This window comes from Rhinichthys klamathensis, unplaced genomic scaffold (assembly GCF_029890125.1).
Source record: "Rhinichthys klamathensis goyatoka isolate OS25496 unplaced genomic scaffold, OSU_Roscu_1.1 h1tg000169l_1, whole genome shotgun sequence".
NCBI lineage: Eukaryota > Metazoa > Chordata > Actinopteri > Cypriniformes > Leuciscidae > Rhinichthys > Rhinichthys klamathensis.
The window spans coordinates 3829148-3846916 of NW_026606700.1; the positions used below are offsets into that span (position 1 = coordinate 3829148).

Sequence of the window (17769 nt, forward strand, 5' to 3'; positions counted from 1 at the left end):
CATTTGTTATTAAATTAACGGTCGCTAAGATGACACCGTTCTCTCTAAACAGACTTTAAACGCGAACCTGTGATAAACGCTGATGGCGTTCACATGCGCATTAAGAATTGATTCTATAGTTATGTGCGTTTGAATATATATGTGCGCAGGTTTGTAATTCCCTACAATGCCTAAACAAACTACTTGTCTTGCCTATAAATTTTGATACAGAATTTTATTTTATTTGATCACTTCAGGGTTGGTACGTGAACCAAAATTTCCACAACGTTTTATCTGGGATCCTCTATAGGGAGAGGCTAGTTGGCACTTCAGCACTGCGTTGTCATCGGGTACAGGCGAAATCTGGAAATGGCCTGGATCCGGCAGGCTGCGGGAAAACCTCGGGATAAATAAAGACACTAAAATTAGCGTAGATGCCATTCTTCTTTTTACTTCAGAAGTAAACAGTGTAGCTGACTTAATGTTTAGCTGTCAGAATGTTTATTTTTAAACCACAACTTCAATGTGTGCTTCTTTTACCGATATATTTACCGATATATTTTGCATTTCTAATCCAAACAACGTCCAACTCAGCACTGCACTTACTCGTGCCCATAGAAAGACACCTGTCAAGTTTGAAATCCATCGGGCTAACAGTTCGAGAGATATTCGATTAACAGACAGACACACAGACACAGACGTTCCTGTAATTTATAGATAGATGAAACTGTGTTTGAAATGTTTTAAATTGAAATATTCACAGCTTAAATATTCAACCATGCTAAATTTCAGCCCATAAAAATGCAAGCAGTGTTAATGCAATGCATATTTTTTTCAAGTAGTGCAATTCAACAGGCTTTTTTTTTCATTTGTACATGCACAGCGTAATTATTTATATTTTATGTTGGTTGGAATTCTGAACGGACCGCAGACCTCTTTGCGTGATCACGAAGCGGAATTTATAAGCAAGATCACGGGAATCAATAGCCTAATACAGCCCAGTTGTGCTAAAATAAATATCATGAGACGTCCGACATGGAAAAGTTAAGTTAGAGCCGCTAAAGCCAGTGGTACTACCCATGCGAACATGATAGCGTTTCCCTCCAAAAATATAGCCTATAAACTTATCTAAGTTGTCACCCTGCCTCTCCAAATGCAAAACTGACATTAACTAAATGCAATAACAGCTGAAAAAGTACTTGGGTGTCCCTGCCTCTCCAAATGCAAAACTGACATTAACTAAATGCAATAACAGCTGAAAAAGTACTTGGGTGTGTGTTTTATTTTATATTTACCGTTTAATAATGCAATCGCTGCTGTCTGTCCATAGAAGAACATGAAAGCCCGCGTATGTTGTGGAACTAATGGGGCTTACATGAACCACGTGACAGCCGTCGCGGCGACATCAAAGCGTGTCGCAACTCTTTCTCTCTATGGCTCTGGGCACCATCAAAACTTTGCAATAAAATATAATTTATATTACTGGTCAACGTTTCTAATGTTCCTTAATTAAACATCTACCTCGTGACCTGATACAAGTTTGAGCAGCTTAAATCATTTTCAAATAATTACACATTTATCACCTTACGCTATCTTGGAAATATAGTGTTTCAAAATTGCTGTTGAAAATGAAAACAAAAATATTAGAGCTGCATATGATTTTGGACCTTTTGCTGCCTTAACGTGTTATCGGAATTATCGTAAATACGAGTTTCCTAGTCGGAAAAAGGCTCACTCATGTTCTAAATTACTGGTAAACTCGGAGATCATTTTGTTACCCGAGTTTCCGAGTTGAAAAAGTAACAGCCATTTGGAGCATACACATTAGAATGTATTTTACCAAAATTTCAGAATCCTCAGCAAGCTGACTATCTAAATTGCGCGGAGATGTTTGTCAACGGACGAATGGGACGCTACATTTTATTCAAAATTAAATATATCTAATGCATTTTGGCTTTCATTAGATTTCAACAAGAAATATGCAAGAATAACCTGGTGTCCTCCACGATTCCTATTCTTTCCGACAAAGCACTTGACCTCGACGAGGAAATTTCAAAATAGCGTGTGCTCTGTCTGACTCTTGAGTCTGAACTCTTCAAATATTTCAGCCAACCCGATGCCGACAAATCCGCGCGCACACAAGATGGTTGACCGAAAGAGTGAGAGCTTTTCTGATTGGCTATTTTTAAACTCTCTGATTTCTACGCTTTGATCTATTACACGCACACACAAATGTTTTTTACACACATACAAACCAAACTCTGACATCCATACCAACATACCCACACAATTACAGCTGCATAATAATGTATCCAATAATACGCTGAAGCAGAAAACAGGGATAAGCGTATTTGCTTTATAGGCCAAACCTGAGAAAATAGCACGGTCTGGTAAATTTTTTACAAATAAATAAATTGAAGTCTTGCCAACAGAATTAAAGCCTATTAACAAAGACTGTATAATTTTAGACTTTTTTTTTTTTTTTTTTACAAAATTGCAGTTTTAATGGGTTTCAATGAGGACATTTTTGTCTTTAAGGTCCTGTGCAACTATTTTGTGTTCGATACCACCTAGTGTAAAATATCGGGTAGCTTTATTAAAGGAGATGGGGGTGAAATAGTAAAATTCCAATAAAAATACATACTTGTATTTGTCCATAAGGACGCACAAGGGTTGAAAATAGCATGTAGCCAACCCGATGCCAACAAATCCATGCGCACAATATGATTTGACAGACAGCACTTTCTGATAGGCTATTTTTATAATCAGTTAAACAATGGGGCGCTCTTCTATATGACACCTTTCACTGATATATGTCTGGTAGTAGGGATATTTTATGTGGTATAAAAAAAAAAGTAAATATATATTTATATATAGCACTTATAGGCATATATTATTTTTGTATGTACATATGTTACAAGGAATATATCAGAATATTTACATTAAGTACACATTGATACTGATACTATATAAAGCTGCTTGTTATATACTCAAATATGTACAGCAAAACATTTATTTTGTTGGCCTAAATACAATCATTATGGTCTTAAAATCATGTTAAAATCAAATTACAATGGCAACAGGCATAGTAGACTTCCAATAGAACATTTATTTTCCCACAAGAGAAAATACTGTTTGAGACAGGTTATTTGGTGGGTAGGTAAAATCTGCAGTTTATACAAGCTTAAAATTTCTTAGAGGTTCCATCTTATAAACAGTGAACAAAAGCTACACAACTTTCTACAATAAATACAAGTTTCTGTGCTTGATGGTGAAAAGGGACTTTTACTGTCTAACAGCAAGTGTACAATATATAATCATTAACCTTCGAGCATTTCACCTTGAAATCTTAAAAAGACCTAAACCAGAATCTTAAAGCACATGTGAAGTAAGATCTTAAAAGCCTATGCAATAGTTTATTATCTTAAATAAGAGATCTGATTTCCATCTTAAACCAATATAATTTAATTCCTTTATCTCTTTACGGTCCATAAATAAATTACTTTTTTGTATCAAAAAATGAGAATATATATTTCACCATAGACAACTGTGAGTTGGTACATATACACATACATACATGATTGTATGCCGGTAATGTACATGTATATGAACACACTCACACCATCCGATATCAAAGACAAGCAGGATACACTATGTAGAAAGTCGGTTCATCTGAAAATCTTTTTACACGTATATACACAACCTTCATTTCTTCATTCCTCCAGGCAATTTATTTCACAATAAACAAGAGAAGAAAAAAACAAAACATTAAATTAGATACTATATGATAAAAAAACATATATACACAAGTGTCTTTACAATATACAAGAAGTGGTTTGTAAAACTTTAAAAAGTAAAAAGCAATCTTAAGAAAATGGCAGTGATTCATTCAAATGTTTATATTCTTTAAGTTCATTGATTGAATCATTTAAAATATTAAATTATTCAGAAATGAATTGCTCTGAATGTACCCAAATGCTAAAACTATGGGTGGTTTAGACTCGTCATCACCATAAAGTGACACCTCATAAAAACACCAATCATCAATAGAAACCGTCGCCCTTTCGTGACCCCTGTCTTAGGAAACATCCTAAACCTGGAGAAATAAAAACAACTGGACTGAATCTGAAATGACTCCACTACTAAACCATTGCAGAGGGTTGTGTCCGGAACACATGGATAAACTAAACTGACTGATCAGGAGTCTAGTACCTGTTGCACTAGGCAAATGGCTCTGAACCTGTCTTAGACCATGTGAGTGGTACGTGAGCGTGAGGACAGATGTGGTTGGCGCTTCTGTTCTACATGAAGTTGGAGCCGACAAAACCGTGATCTCCTCGAACTCGGCTCAGGTGCATCATAGCTCGGTCGTAGGCCACCTGCACAGACTTCCGGATGCTGGTCTTCTTTCCCTCCATCATACGCAGTTTATCAGCCGTGTCGTCAACGCCAAGAGGGATCACCTTATCTCGTGGCAGCCACTGCCTGCAGATACAGACATGAGAAAAGATAACTCCCTGACAGTTCTTTCTGAAATCCTCAAATCCAGTGGATAAGCAAAGTTTGGTGGATAAAGCTATAGGAAAACAAAGTAAATCTCCAGTGCTGTGCTCACCAGGTGCGTTTGTTGTCGAAGAAGAGAACCAGGAAGAGTTTCTCGCCGGCGTCCTCCTGTCTCTGGTCCCCCAGGCGCAGTACGTCGAGCGGAGGCACAGGGATGGGCACGCCGTTATGCAGAAGACCCTCCTGAGGCATGTCTGGATCTATGATCTACGAAAGAGCAATTTCAACCACTCATTTAACCTTTAAATGTTAGTGGGTTGCTATAACACTGCGTTAAACACAGTTCACATTTTGCTAAAAAAGGGCACTTTTTCAAACAACAGATCAAAAAGTTGAAAATAGGGATTAGTAATGTTATCATGTAAAATGTAAAACGAATAAAATAAAACAATAAATGTATATTAAATAATAAAAGCAATCAAAATAGAACACTAGAATTTTTTTTATTTTATTTGTTCATCTACAGAACTGCAAGAGGTTTGTGAGTTGTTAAAAAGCTAATTAGTTAAATAATAAAATAAAAACCAATATAATTTTAATAAAATAAAAACAATCAAAATATAATAAATAATAGCAATCAAAATAAAACACTTTGCAATGCAAATAAAGCATTGTCATGTGATCACTGAACACAGAACCGTGAACATGGAAATGTGTTGTTAAATGATAGCATTATTAAATGACTGAAATATAAAATTCTCAGGGGTGTTTTAGGTCAAACGGGTTTGGCCGGCAAAAATGTTCAGGAATCATTTATAAAATCCTTTTTATAAATAATTTATAATGAAACTGGGAATGAGTATTATTGACGTAAAAGGGGTCATTTTTGATGTCAGGCTCATCTCATCATTATGGTGAAAGACTGATAAAATTCTCCCTAGCCAAAAATTGACTTTAATAACATGCTCTCATTTTTGTGGACCTATTATGCCCCTTTTTACAAGATGCAATATACTGTAAGTCTCTGGTGTCCCCAGAATGTGTCTGAAGATTCTGCTCAAAATAACCCACAGATCATTTATCATACCATGTTGTAAATGCCCATTTTTTGAGTGGAAGCAAAAACATGTTGTTTTCGTGCATGTATCTTTAAATGCAAAAGAGCTGCTGCTCCCCGCCCCCCTATCCCGAATAGAGTGCAACAGTGGGTTCAGGAAGTAAAAACTCCATTCATTTTGTCCATAGGGAAATTGATTTTGAACAATAACTTATAAACTTTTAAAGTCAGAACTACAGTGAGCTAGGAGGTTGTTAATCTATGGTATTTGCTTCTGTTGAAGACATCTGCCCGCATTATTTCAGCTTATTTTTTTTAAATAATCGTGTTTAACAGCAGCATTCCTGGTGAAAAACTAAATTACCCATGATGCTGTACAGAAAGTTACACTAATCCGAGAGTCGAAAAAGGGATTGTAGTTCTTTCCCTCACTAAAGCCGTTATGGGGAAAAAGGGGGCGGACACTATTGCCAAATAGGACACTCAATCAAAACCAAACAGACGTCTTGTTCGTTTTTGGCAATCATCTCAATTGCGGTCACGCTTGCATTACATTGCAGTTCTTTGTCATCATGAAAGGTTAATATTTGCATGCGTGTTAAAGCAGCCCTAAGTAGGAATTCCGTTTTTGTCAAACAGCGACCCCTAGACCCCTAATAGCACTCACGCAGAGATGGCTCGCACTCACGGCCGGATCCCCTCCCCCTGTACACCGGTACCTGTTCAGTAGGATGGACGCTGTAACGAGTGGAAATAAGGTATGGCCCCTTTAAGAGCTGCGCGCGCCCAACACCACATGTATACGGCGCCGGGTTATTTCTGTTTGATGCTCATTTTATCAGAATTTTATCAGATCTGTTTTTTTGCCGTAAAGCAATTCGTTACCTCGCGAGACCTGATATCACACGATACTTCCTAACACTGAGGCCAGTGGCCCGCCGGCCCAAAGTTGCAAGGGTGGTTTTGCGGCTCACAGGCACCAGGGGGGTGCGAGACGACCACCATTCAACACGAAATCAGCAATATAAACATTACAATGACTCCAAAGCTGTTCGGTTAAGGTAAAAATGTTACTTAGTTCACCTTTAAAGCCATAACAGTTTAAACTTCTTATATGTTTTTTTGAGCGAACACATCCGAAGCAAGCGCACAGAGAGCTGGCAGAAGTGAAGCATGGATATTAAACTAAGTTCTCTAACTTATTATTATTGCACTTAAACTGTCAAATACACATGAGGTTATGTCAAAAACACACAAAATTCACATAAACAGTCGGTCATGTCTGTGAACGTTGCTGTATATATGCTGTTAATATGAATCAAACAACAAAAGAAAAACAGAAAGTCACTCACTGCTCTTGATTGAATAACTTTAGTAGCTTTTATAAGAACACATTTCTTATTTGAATGCTGCTGTTAAATGCTCTAGCGAGGAGATAAACATGGTGGACTGTGTACAGCTCACTCAGGGGAGGAGCTAAGCTATTTGGGCACATTCAGTCGCCAATCGTCACACATTGGAGAACATTCCTGAACGGCTCATTTTAAGACACCGTTTCAGATTTATGGGGAAAATAACAATCGGAGTGAATGGATTTTTACCACGATAAGGTGGCTGTGTACCCACACTGCGGACAGATAATTATGTTCAAAAACAATATAAAAATGAATTTTGCATAATAGGTCCCCTTTAAAAGATATTGACAGATATGCATGACTCCAAATAATGGACCAACATGCAGTGTGAATGTAATGCGAGTGTAGAGCGCCCTCTCTCACCAGAGCAGGATAGGATGGATATCCTCTGCTTTTGGCCCACACCAAATCCAGAGGTTCAGGTTCAGGCGCGTCCCCGTTCGACAGCACATCTACATAGAACATGGAATGTAATATCCACTTGTGCACTCAAAAACAAATATATTGACATTTTATTGGGATTCATTTCTTACCAGTCCCAGTGTAGTCAGAGTCTCCGTTAACAGTTTCTAAGAATGGTACTTTGGACAAAGCAGGTTTCCCTCTGCTCTTTTTAGGGGGTGAGACACTAAAACCAACAGAAAAAAATGTGAGATAACTGCACAAATGGAGTTAACTGAGCTATATGATTTGAGTCCTTTTTTTCCTCTTACAGTTCTCTGATAGTCGGAGAGGAGCTGCATTCTGAGTCAGAGCCGCCATCTTTGTGCTTTCTGAATCCATTTGTGAGAGCTAAAAAAAAATATGGAGAAAAGGGTTTTAGGAAAGGTTAAATTAATACAAATTAATTACCCATGGCACAATTTCAGTTGTCATGTGTATTGTCCGTGCTTTTCAAAATAATAATAATATAAATAATCCCACACATCTCCATCCAGGCCTTCACCCATTTATAGAAACTGAGATACAAAATGAGTTGGTCATGGTTATGATGTTGCAAGCATGAGCATATTTACATATTGTGTAAGGTCATTTGCATATAACAGTCATAAAGGTGCAAGAAAGCTCGACTAAGTGGACTTCAAGGGAAAAAAACCAAAGACAATAAGATTAAAACATCTACTAAAATAACCATGTAAAATAACTTCTATCCCCCACTGTAACTGGCACAAGTAAATAAAGCTGCACATTTGAAAGCTTGATGGTTAAACATTTGAAAAAGAAATTGAGACTGAGTTTTATGTATTCATACAATGTACTACTCATACAATATTAATATTGTATACGGAACACACAAGGAACTTAAAAAAAATTGCAATTGCATTTTAAATCACAGAAGCAATTTTTATCAGAAAAATACTAATAACGTTTTCCCCAAAATCATACAGCCATGCAAATAAACGTCATAAGATCAGTTGTAATGCAGCATGTAAAGCAGTTGTTTTCTTTACCAGGCTCTAGAGTGAGTCGAGGGGGCGTTCTCTCACGCTCTGGACTACAGCTGCGACTTCTTGCTCTCTGTTTGGCTGGGGTTGATATGGGCGGAGGTGTTGGAGGTTTTGGCTGTGCTGAAGTTTCAGTCTTGATGGTGGTGGTGCAATTTGGTGTGCGTGCAGGGTCTAGGTCAGTGCTGGCGACCTCCTCCCTATTTCCATTCTGCATCTGATTGTCTCTCTCACGCTGGAGCTTTGCTCCATTCTTTGCTTTTTTGAAGAGGACGGACGTTCGCCGCCCGACCCCGCCCGTAGCGGGCCGGGCCAGTGACTCGGTGGAGGACAGGCCATTGATCAGTTTGTGCTCAGGCGGGCAGACCTCGGGTTTAGTGCAGCTGTTCACAGGTGCAGCATCTGAATCGGCCTCTTGGCTCTCGCTGTTGAGTTTGAGGCGCTTGGGTGGGCATGGGAAGGACCAAGGGACAGATGTCATGGGTCGGAGAGTCGGTGGTTCTCGGGGGGTGTCTCCTGGTGGAGGGGACAAAGCCAGGCCTGTGGGCTCCAGCATGGGTGGCGGGGTTGATTTACAGTCATCTAGATAAAAAAGGGACAGCCAGACGTCAAGAAAATCTGGAATTAGACTGGCATTGTGGGGGGGAAAAAAGATCAATGGTTAAACGTTTGAAAATGAAGAAATTTAGACACAAGTATTAGTATTGCAATTTTACAGCAGGACTGTAAAACATTTTCCCCAAATACTCGTACAATAGTAATATTTCTTATTTTGCTTAATATATTTTGTATTATTATTATTTTCAGTTGATTGAAAGAAAGGGGGGGGGAGTATAAGCAGGCCAAATGATTGAACAAACTTCACCAAAGAGTTAGTCTGTCAATTCACCGGCATATCCAGTTATGACATTTCTATTAGGTCAATTTTGTTTAAATTAAATGTGCATGGATGAATTATTTACAATAAGATCAATAAAGTGCATTTAGAAAATAGGGTGAACTTTGTTTCTTTATGAACTGAATATTATCAAGCAGAACCAGAATTCTGGAATCATAACCTGAAAGAAACCGAATTCTGAATACCCATTTCTCAATTCCCCTAGTCAAGTTTCACCTTTATCTGACGACGACGAAGACAGGTTATGTTCGCCATCCATCTCTTTGTCTTCATCCTCCTCCTCGTCTTCCTCTTTGAGGTCTCCATTGAGCATGTGCGAGTTCCGCGAGTGCTGCCTATAGCGGACGTTGTTGATTTCTCGCCGCAGCAGGCGGATACGGCGTGTGCGTGCGCCGCTCGAGCGCATGGACGTCACCACGTCTAATTTATCTAGCAGCTCCCTCAACTGATTTTCCGTCGTCATGTGTAATCGATTATCAGGGTCTAGCAGCGTGTCGACTACACACAAACAAAACAAAACCATTAGTAACAAAAGGTAAACATCATGCTATTTGCTTTAAAGGTAGAAGCTAAATAATGTCACTATGAAAAAATGATTTTTTGACAAAACTAGAAGAGAAAGTGCCATGTCGTTGCTATGCAGTAGCTAAGGTGTTGCTTCAAGAAATCACACCCAAATGTATGCACTTTACCACTGCCATCAACTTTTTTACCTATTTATATGATTTCTTGTGAACTACTCACCATCTTCCAAAGTGCAGCGGTAGTAGTCATTTTTGTGTGGCGATTCTGCCAGGTGCATGCCCGAGTCCAGGTCGAAGCCTGTGCTCTGGGCTTGTCTCTGAGCGTGCCTCAGGATAGCGCCCCCTAGGTCCCTCAGACGTATTGCAGCTTGGTAAAACACAGTGTCTTTAGCATTGTAAAGCAGGCAGTTGGAGATCATGAGGTTGAAATCAGCCTCCAGGTCAGTGATGGAGCGATATTTGTGAGCTTCCAATTTGGATTTTATAGTGGAGAAGTCCATGGGGTGCGTGATAAACTCCAGGTAATCTGGGACCTGAGAAGCCAAGAGCACAGTTTCTGTTTAAGGCTTGAAGCTTCCGTTAACATCAATAGGTATGAGACAAGAAAATTAAGATATTAGGATTTTAATATAGGAGTAGATTGTCATTTTAAAAATTTGAATGGATCCATCCGTTTGAAGCTGTTATATTAGATCAATTTAATTCATAACAACATTTATGAAACAAAACATTTCCATTTCAAATAAATGCTATAATTTTATACTTTCTATTCTTCAAAGAATCCTGATTTTTCTGGAAATCTCCGATTCCACAAATAAAATTCAGCAGCACAATGGTTTTCAACATTGATAATACTAAGAAATGTTTCTTGAGCAGCAAATCAGCATATTAGAATGATTTCTGAAGGATCATGTGACACTAAAGACTGGAGTAATGATGCTGAAAATTCAGCTTTGCATCACAGGAATAAATCAAATTTTAAAATTAGAAAACACTTTTTTAAAATTGTAATAATATTTTACAATATTACAGTTTATACTGTAAACTGTGAGCACTCATTAAACCCCCCAAGCATCAATGGTAGTGTGTATAAATGTATATAAATATAGACAGACCTCTTTCAAGTTGACAGGCTGTCCAAATATGTTTGCATTATCTTTCTCCTGAAGCTGGTCAAAAGTGGACCGCAGCAGTACCAGGACCGGAGTTAACTGATGCTCAGTCACAGCCTGGTGAATCTTGACCTACAGAAGCAACACATGCTTATATAGAGACACACATGGCTAATTTTTATATGGTCACGGTGACAGAAACATGTCAGAGAGACCATTTGTAACAGGTCAGATTACTTCATGTCTGAGAGCTGTCTGTCCAATAAAATGTTCTTTCCAAAGTGTACATCCCCCTTCCCCCTAAATTATAATAATATTATAGTAGCAAATCATGGATTTGTCAATGTGTGTTCAGTTGTAATAATGCTTGTAGATTATTTCCTTTTCCAACCAACAATTAATGCAAATGATGTGGCTGAAATCTATTCACTTTAAAAATGTCTTAATCACTTTCATCTATTGTACAAGATGTCACATGTGGTTTTGCTGGGTAGAAAAAGCAGCCAAGTCAAAGCTAAAGAAATGACTAAGTCCAGCCTAGCTTACAATATTTGCCAAATCAAGTAACAGCCTGAGTCTTTACACTGCAGCGTAATGGTGATGGTTTCACAAAACATTCTGTGTTGCCACATTGAGTATTCTCTTTGATAACAGCTATAAATTATGAAATGGTGGTTATTGGGAGTGAGCAACTGAGAATCATTTTCCAAAACCAATCGAGAACTAGTACAAGATTGAACCTCATGAATTCTAATTTTCATGAAGATGGGCGTCATATTTACACCCAAATGGTATTATAAATTGTCGATATAAAAGGGTTAGTTCACCCAAAAATGAAAAGTATCCCATAATTTACTCACCCTCAAGCTATCCTAGGTGTATATGACTTTCTTTTTTCAGCCAAACACAATCGGAGTTATATAAAAATATCCTGGCTCTTCCAAGCTTTATAATGGGAGTGAAAAGTAACTTAGATTTTGAAGCCCAAAAAAGTGCATACATCCATCATAAAAGTAATCCATACAGTTCTAAAGGGATAATAAAGGCCTTCTGAAGTGAAGGGATGCGTTTTTGTAAGACAAATATCCATATTTATAAATTGGATACTATAATCACCAGTTTCCGGTAACGGCCGTACGCAAGTCTAGATCCAACAGTATACACCTAGGATGGCTTGAGGGTGAGTCAATTTTGGGATAATTTTCATTTTTGGGTGAACTAACCCTTTAACTGCTTAATCGTCTGGATTCTGTAAGATTTACTGAAAAGAAAGTCTTTGTGCCACTTGCACAAAGCTAAACATGTGTCTTTTTTCATTCATTAGTTGACTTCAGCGTTTTATGTTGCTTCATAAAAGCCTATTTTGCAAATGATCATTCACTGAGAGTTGAATGGTGTGTTTTCAATCAATTCAGCTTGCCTCATGGGGCAAAAATAGACTCAGCGCTGCTAAGGCATGCATTTTGAGTTCTGGAAAATGTAAATATGTGTGCAGAAAGAACTACACACAGGCCATAAAAAACATGACTAAGGTTCAAATGAACTGAGTTTACATATCTGGTTGTCATGATTTATTCAGGATAACTTCAAAGACTTTGTAATGCAAGAATACGATCTAATAATCATACAGAAAATGTCAGTATGTTACCTGCTCTCTCTTTAGTTTCTCTCTCTTGCGGATGAGCTCAATCAGAAGTCGCGCTCTCTCCAAATCGTGACGAAGCTTCTGCCAGTATTTCAGCTCTTCTCTCACAGCATTCAGCTTTTCATCTGGCTCGGCCTATACGCAGTTTATAAGATACAAAGATAAGCAAAAACACAAAATATTGAAGTTGTGTTGAAGAGGTGTGGCTTATGGATACAACTAGGGCTGCACAATTAATCAGAGGTATTAATAATATAGTATAGAGTTAATATAAGTAATAATGGAGCTTTAATATAAATAAATAAAGAAACTATTGCATTTTAAAATATTTTTGGCAGAATAAAAATGCACAACATTTAAATGTGTTGAAACACTGACCTGTTCTGCAGTCCTCTGACCCTGCAGATGCGAATGTAAACGACGAATGAGAGGCACTCCGTTGCGGGACTGGCGCTTAAGTAACCAATAATTGTGAAGTCTCTGCATGAACTGATTCTTCCTCTGTATGATCACATCTTTAGAAATTTTGTTCAATCTGTAAAAAAGTACCAACAAAATAATTACATAAGTATTAAATATGTAAAGCTTATTTTTAAAAATGTTTTTTTTTTTTTTAAATATGCATACTTATATTATTTTTTTGAATGTCAGCTAAATAAAAAATATATTTATGTATGTATTGTATGTCTGCTAAATATAAAAATTATATAAACACACACACACACACACACACACACACCTGTGAGTCGGTATTTCTGGGACAGTGACCAGTGGTGTAGCGACTTTTTTGGACACCTCTTCCTTCTTTCCTTTCTTTTGCTGCTGCTTCGAATCCAGTTTATTGCTTCGTCGCTGCTTCTTCAGCTGTGGCGTGTGCGTGTAGGCACTGCGCCCCCTATTAGCCCTACACCCCAAAACCCTCCCACCGGTTTCTTCATCATCCGACCCCTCCTTCGCGGCCGGTGAGTGCGCCTCACAAAACGCAGTCTTTTTCACCGAAAACGTAGTCCCATTCACAGTAGTCTCTCGGATTGGCTCTATTTTCATAAAGAGTCCCGCCCTCTGCGCACAGGTCACATGGAAGGCCGTGTAGCAGTTGGCCTTGTGGCACTGGATGGATGCTCCACAACCTTTCTGCTTGCACAGGTAGCACGTTAGCTTCCACCTAGCCGGTGGAATGTTGTCCACGCCCTCAATGGGCTCAAGGAAGACCGTGTTGGCAAAACACACCTCTGGGATCCAAATAGCGCAGACCACATGTGCCCATCGTCCGTCACTGGTCTGTTTAAATGCTCCGCCCCGGTTCGGGCAAAGCACGCAGTCCACGGGCCGAGAGGGCGACTGCAAGCAACAGCGGCAGAGCCACTGGCCCTCTGGGATGTAGGGAACTCCGTAACACTCCTGGTGCACAGCCAGGTTGCAGATGTCACAGAACAGGATGACGTTACTGTTGAGACACTCGTCGTCGAGACAGACGCAACAGAAGGCGTCTTCGTCAATGACGCTCTGCGAGGGCGCTTGGCTTCGTGACTCCAAGAACGACTCTTTTTCCAGGCGGTCTATCAGGAGTTCGAAAGTGTCGGGTGATACTTGTGGCTGGCCTTCTGATGCCCGTCTATCATTCAGCAGCTCCAGCCAGGCCACGTCTTCCTCGTCCATGTCATACTCCGCATCCGTGTCCTGCTCTTCACCGGACTTCTCAATGTAGCGGTAATATGCCGAAGGGCGAGGAGGCGCCTCCACCGGTTCATAAGACTCCTGTTCTCTGAAAGTAGGCTTGGGTAAAGCACTATGGTGGCTGTTCACATTTGACTGTGTCTGAGATTGTCCGTGAGAGTTGGAAAAGTGGTTTTGTGATGAAGACGATGATAACTGCTTCACATCCTTCTTTTTACCCCTGTGGGCCGCCGATCGGCGCGGCGAGCTGACAATGGCGGTCACTGATGTCTGCTCACTGTTTTCTTTGTTGCTGTTACACTCTGCAATGTCCTGAGCAGTCATCTCATCTTCAGTGATCACAATCAAGGGGTCAAAGATGCTGATCCGATGCAGTCTTCCATCCAGGTCCACTTCCACAATTTTCTGTGCCTGGGCGTACGTTAGGGTTTCTCTGGTGGGTGAAACTTTCAGCCGGTTGGGAGAGGGTGAGCGTGGCTGTGATGCCCCCATGCCTGATGTACCCGTGTCCGCGGCATCACTTTGGCCCCCGGACAGGCCTCCCCTCCGTCGTGGTTTTCTCATGGGCACTCACACCACGCAGCCCCTTGTACCTTGACCTGTGTAAAAAAACAAAACAATAAACATAAGATTTATTATTTACAAAGCATGACAATACCAATTTGCAATTTTCACACCATGTCTTGCCATGCCAAAGAGTCAACAGTAAAAAAATATATAAAAAAAATCACATCACCCTTGGCCGACTGAGTCGTAGGTCTGTAAATACTGCATGCTCTCATTTCCTGGAAGTGGTCACAACCCGCATTTTTTACATGACTTAAAACAAAACTGTAATTGTTAAATATAATATTGATAAATATAATATTGATAGATAAGCAGACCCTTTTTGTGGTTTTATCATAAAATCTTTTTATTTTTTTACATATTTCATTAATTGCACAATCTAAAAACATAAAAATCCTGTACAAACACGTTTTGAGAACATTTCTAATTGTATTATGTGAATATGCATTTTTGAATGTTAATAAAAATTATTAAAAAAGTAATAATTTTGTTGTTACATACTAGAATAAACAATATGATAATACAAACTATTCAAAAGAGCAAAGAAGCCAATTAAACTACACTGCAGTGTTTTGTATAAATGTAAAAATAAGGCTATTATGCACTGTAATAGTATTATTAATAAGTATAATACTTAATATATATTATTATACTCTGCCACACTTATCTTTTTTGCATAATTGAACCAGTCATTTTGTAAAAAAATAATAATAATAAAAACATTGCTCCTTATATTTGTGAAAGAACATTTGTATTTGTATTATGTTAACATGCATAAAATCAAAAAGAATTTTGAAAAATGTCTACAAAGTAGTATTACCAATACCACATAAGAATTAAACGAAAAACTCATTGTGACTAAGTATTATTTAGCAGAGCAAAAAAAAACATTTCAATTCTTTAAAACAGTAATGTTTATTCAAAATCTACAGAACTTTGTATCTGTTTATACAAAGTTCTGTCAACTACCATGTGCTATTCAAACTTATAAATCCATACATTTCAAAATGAAATCAATATATAGGTATGCAAATGTATCCATTTCTAGTTAAATTCAGCATACGACATTCGATTACACAAACTCATTGGAAGGATTAAGTTCAGGCTGGTCGCCAATTTAGTGTGTTTTTATTTTTGCTGTCCAATGGGCGGGACTTTTGATCTCAAGGCCTCTGGCAGTTCGCACTCTTTCTGTAAACGCTAAAACCGCTTTAAAATTGTAATACAGTGTCACATCGCCGTTATACATCCGTATAACAGCTGCCTCAAACACTTTAAGAGGGATATTACCAAACTTAATGTGGAGTTTTGGGGAATTTGTCACTGAAGTGAGACGACCACCAGAGGCTGCGAAGTTTATCAACCCCACATACTTAGACAACCAATCACAGCCGTCCACCCTCTCCATCTAGCCAATCAGCGACGAGAAAAAGTATAACACAGGCTAATAGTTAGGTTGAGCGTCCTCGATTCTAGAACGAAACGTCAGCCATATTTACAGTCCAAACAGAACTTCAGATTCGGCTAAGTTTCACGAGAACCCCTTACACAAAAATAAACAATGACAACATCGTTACCACCTCAAATCATAAAACTGTTCCTCTGAGACAGCGTATATACGATTATGCTTTATGGTTTACTCCGAGACGACCGAAACGCCGAGGCGGCTAAAGCTGGCGGGCTAGTTAGCCGCTCTAGCCCGGGTATTCAGCACAGTAACCCCGCGTGCGGTAACCAACCAGCAGTCTCAGCTAAGCGACCGTTGACATTGACTTCACAAGTTGAATTGGAAACACACAAAATACACCACAAAAAAGACACATTACCGTATTTTCCGACCACAACTTCCGCAGAGAAGCAGAAGCTTTTTGCGAAGGCTGTTTAAGCTGGGGGCTTGGCCGAAAAGCCGGTAAAAATACACCGATAAAATGTCCCTCGTCTCTCAGTCTTCCATAATTTCCTCCAGCAAATGTCTTCTGCGCACTCATGAATTTGGATTAATTTCCAGCATTTTAACTTCTGATCGACTCTGAGTTGGATTAGACGGGAGCAGCAAAGCTAGCTGGCTATTTTCAGCTTCGACTACTACAACCGTCGCTCGCTGCCTGGGTAGATAGTTAGTTGCTCGCCAGATACACAGGCAGAACGGAGCGGAGCGGAGCTTTCAGTCGAGATAGTAAGAACACGCCCCTTCGGAAAAGCAGGCCATCTCAGCTATACGACTAATTTATTAAAGCATACCGTTTAGTGTTTATTAAACTCATAATAAGGGCTGGAAGTTTGTGACACTTGAGTGTGCTGCTAAGGTGCTTCCCACACAGTTCATGCTATGGTTAGAGTTCATCACGACCTGTCATCCGTAAAGCGTACAGCTCGATTGGTTGGAGAGATGCAGATATTAGGGCAGTGAGCAAAGAGGATCTATATATTACTAGATTAACGAAACAGGAGTATGTCAACAAATATAACCAAGAACCCAGGCGAGTACAAACACAGTTTGCATGAGAGAGAGATCACATTTTCAGGAGGCTACACAAGACATGGGTATATTTCAACTACGGTTGATCAATGCATGCATTATCACATACAACAAACAATTACAACAGTAAAAAAGAGAGACAAATAAGTCGACAAGTCTTCAGGTCAGATCCCACATTTTATAACAACATCTCTATCTCTAACACCAATGTGCTACTCAATACCTTGATGGTGCCATTTGTCATGGCCAATCAATCACTTCCACAAGCTAAACATCCTGTATCACCTTCAAAGGATTTGAAGGTAGCAAAAACAAGCCATAAAGTCAACATGAGATTACAACTGACCCTATGTACTGTCTTACTCCACATTCCTGGCCGTAATGTAAATAATTTTTCTGTTAATGTTAATCCAAATAAAAATGTCTCTGTAATCTTTCAATAAAATGCAATAACTGTACTTGACAGCC

The 17769-nt window shown here is 39.0% G+C and overlaps 1 protein-coding gene across 1 annotated transcript; it reads right to left on the reverse strand.

Annotated features, from left to right (window-relative positions):
• Positions 1-3068: 3068 nt before the first annotated feature.
• On the reverse strand, positions 3069-17117 carry brpf3b (bromodomain and PHD finger containing, 3b). Its single transcript, XM_056259768.1, has 13 exons — positions 16649-17117; positions 13318-14854; positions 12957-13113; positions 12582-12713; positions 10937-11065; positions 10042-10354; positions 9514-9795; positions 8406-8981; positions 7668-7746; positions 7488-7582; positions 7318-7406; positions 4595-4749; positions 3069-4464 (listed from the first exon to the last, which is right to left on the reverse strand). Exons 2-13 carry the CDS (start codon positions 14817-14819, stop codon positions 4281-4283), a joined length of 3693 nt encoding a protein of 1230 aa, XP_056115743.1. The 5' UTR covers positions 14820-14854; positions 16649-17117; the 3' UTR covers positions 3069-4280.
• Between the last annotated feature and the right edge of the window lie 652 nt (positions 17118-17769).